Consider the following 3,144-nt stretch of genomic DNA (forward strand, 5'->3'; position numbering starts at 1 on the left):
GTTAAATTAGGGACGGCTAGCGCAGATAGCCCTCGTGTGGCTTTGCGCGAAATTCAAACACAAAACAAACAAACAATCTTTTCGAGAATGTAACGTAACTACAACCTTTCACCTGTACAATAGTTTTTGGTAGTACACCGTGGCCCGAGCGTGGCCCAGTGGTTAACCTATCGGACTGGAGATCAAAGGATCTCAGGTTCGAGACATGTTACTACGAAACACACTTAATACTTTCATTTGCGGGTACATTGAGTGACTGCCAATCCTGCTATTCGGTTTAGATTAGCCGCTTTATATGGGGAGTGATGCCATCATGTAGTCCTCCCCATAGTCCGACATTTCAAATTATAGACAGTTGGCTATAGCTAAATCATAGGGAACTCTGACCTGGCTGTTTAGCCCACTATGTGTATCAGGTGTCGTTGATGAACCAACCAACAAACAGGAGCTTCAATACCATAGGTGTTTTTAACTTTGGTAATGATTATGTAGGTGACGAACAATCTCTCTAGATCTTTCTTAGTTTTAGATTATAACTAATGACTTACGTGTTATTTAACTTAAATCGAGGGTAAGTAGTCCTATAAAGTTTTGAAGAAATAAAATTAATAAAACTGTCTTCACGAATATATTGCATTTGCTCAGTTATTTACGTGACAATTTACTTATCGTGATATCATGAGGAGTTGTATCGTGTCCTTGATTTTTTCTTTGACCAGTTATGGTTACATAAATTGTCACAGTAATATAGAATAATCAAAATTAATTTACGCGGACGTAGGACAAATAATTCAGGCTCACCAATAAGGTTTATTTTCCTATTTTTAACTATCACAATACTTTAATATTTGTGCACTGCCGTTGTATCTGCAGTATAGCTTTAGAAATTGAAAAATAACTATAACGAATAAGACAATGAATAACATCTGTGCTGTTGGTCTATGTTAATAAAAAGTATAAGATAACTTATTTCAAGGATGTAAAGTATACTGATATAAACTTAACAATAGCCAGTCCATAAGTATATTTTATTATACTTAAGTCTATAATGGAATATACATGGTTGTAAGTATCTCTTGTAATATACTGCAACATACTTTGTGTCTGACATCAATAAAAAATAATGGGTTTTGAAATGTTCATTGTTACTTTGTTACATTGTTTTTAGTAAAGAAAAAGAGAGTTATCAGCTTCTGGTATGTAATATACTATGTTTGAGTATCTAAGGGTAGAACACCATTAGTTATATGAGAAACAAAAACACTCGCTTGACATTTAAATACTTAAACCAATTTGTTTTTGTCGGTTAAGCTATTTCTTCATTTACTGTAGAACTAGAATTTACCTTCTAACACACTACTTCGAGAATTTATAGGTACTATTAACCTGAAAAGTACAAACATTTAAACAGAACAAACAAGACACATACGTAGCACGCGTTCGGTAACAACATGTACTTCTAATGCTTCTCTTTTTGGAGATTTTTCCAACCCCGTTCCCTTGGCTGTGGTTTCGCAAGAACATTGCAAGTACCAAACGTTTTTGTAACTTCATTGTTATCTTGTATGGAGAAGAGAGATTAGACGAGTGTGAAAGTTTCAATACTGTAGTGAGCTTTGTGAAATTACTGTTAAGCTCCTGGAAGATAGGTTAGAAAACCATTTCCTAATACACTGAAAGTCACTTTATAACGTTTATCTCCAATACTTGAAATCACACAATAAGTTCATTAAAATCATTCCACTTAAGTGGTCATTCTACAAAAGTTGTAGTTATTTTCGTGGTGCAATGTTACACAATGGGCTATCTTCATTCTGTCCACTAGGGGGAGAATCTACCTAGGATTTTAGCGTTGTAAGACTTTAAACTTATCGTTGACTCACCGAGAACTTCTGCAAAATAACTTGTTTGTTTGTTGTTGTGCTTTCTGCTGTGTCCACCGCGGGAAATCGAATCCCGGATTTTAGCGTTGACTTATTGTTGTCCCACTGGGGAACTTGCAAAAGAAAACTATAAATATCAATAATAACGACTAAATATTGGAATGACGAAAGGATGCGTCCTTAAAGTAGTTTTTTTTTTTGCTAAATAAAATCTTGTAGTAGAATGTTGAAACTGACATTCTTGAAATCATTATAAGGATTCATGAATTTTCAGAAGTATGAAATTCATTTGGTGAGAAGGTCTTGTAGTAAATCAAATTGACTTCCTTAAGGAATCACAGTATTCGAAAGTCACTGGATATACTAAAAATTACTTACATTGTAGCAAATTCGTATATGTTGTTGAAGACTTGCTTCCCCACCATGATGATACCTAATTGGACAAAAACTTCGAAAAGACATCCGCCATTTTCGCACTGTAACATGAAAATTATTTTAAAATATTAGTGTAATGAATCGAACAGTTAAATACATATATAAATTACTATGACTTTTAACTTTAAAATATTACGATAAAATGCCTGCTGCTAAGGTTAAAAAAAATGCCTAAAATAAATTTAACCATCTTAACTAATATATACATTGTATATATATATATGTGTGTAAGAAATTGTTAAAATTTAAACATCTGTATTTCTTTTGGGCTAGAAAGAGTTTTTCGTCATGTAATTAATGTGTAACTTAACGTTCGGAATTTTCTTGGAAGTTTAGAATATGATTTAAACCGTATAAAACGCCAGTTATCTTAAAAAGTGTTTTAATTGATAATTGATTGGTGAATCTATTACAGTGGTGAATTGATTATTGAGTCAGTTTTTTGTACCATACTTCAATTTTGTGAATATTTAGTCTGTGTTCCAGCGAATTACTAGATATACAAAAAGTGCAGAGGAATTAGCAAGCGAGTGAATATGTTGCATTGGTGTCTACTTCTAACTTAGGTGTGTCAGTGAACATTAGTTAACGTAACTTGTAGTACTTGAAGTTCAAGAAATAAATCACTTTCGATATCATTAAGTGGACTTGGCTTTGGATTCTTCTTTTTGCCGAATAATTAAAAACAAAACGGGTCCAGAATTTGAACCGTTACAATAATATACATATATCAATAATATCAAGTAACTGAGATTGTTTTCCCATCTCTGTGGGCTTGTATGTGTTGGAATTTTGGATGGTCTGATCTTTTTTTGCAAATACCAGG

General features: G+C 33.1%; 1 protein-coding gene across 1 annotated transcript in view; it reads right to left on the bottom strand.

Moving 5' to 3' along the window:
- The window catches only part of LOC106478566 (anoctamin-4-like), a 140,578-nt gene that overhangs the window by 24,117 nt on the left and 113,317 nt on the right, over window positions 1–3,144 (bottom strand). The window contains exon 19 of the mRNA XM_022382181.1: window positions 2,262–2,359. Within this exon, the coding sequence (XP_022237889.1) occupies window positions 2,262–2,359 (98 nt within the window). The remainder of the gene's footprint in view (window positions 1–2,261; window positions 2,360–3,144) is intronic.

Source organism: Limulus polyphemus, unplaced genomic scaffold, assembly GCF_000517525.1.
Source record: "Limulus polyphemus unplaced genomic scaffold, Limulus_polyphemus-2.1.2 Scaffold225, whole genome shotgun sequence".
Lineage (NCBI taxonomy): Eukaryota > Metazoa > Arthropoda > Merostomata > Xiphosura > Limulidae > Limulus > Limulus polyphemus.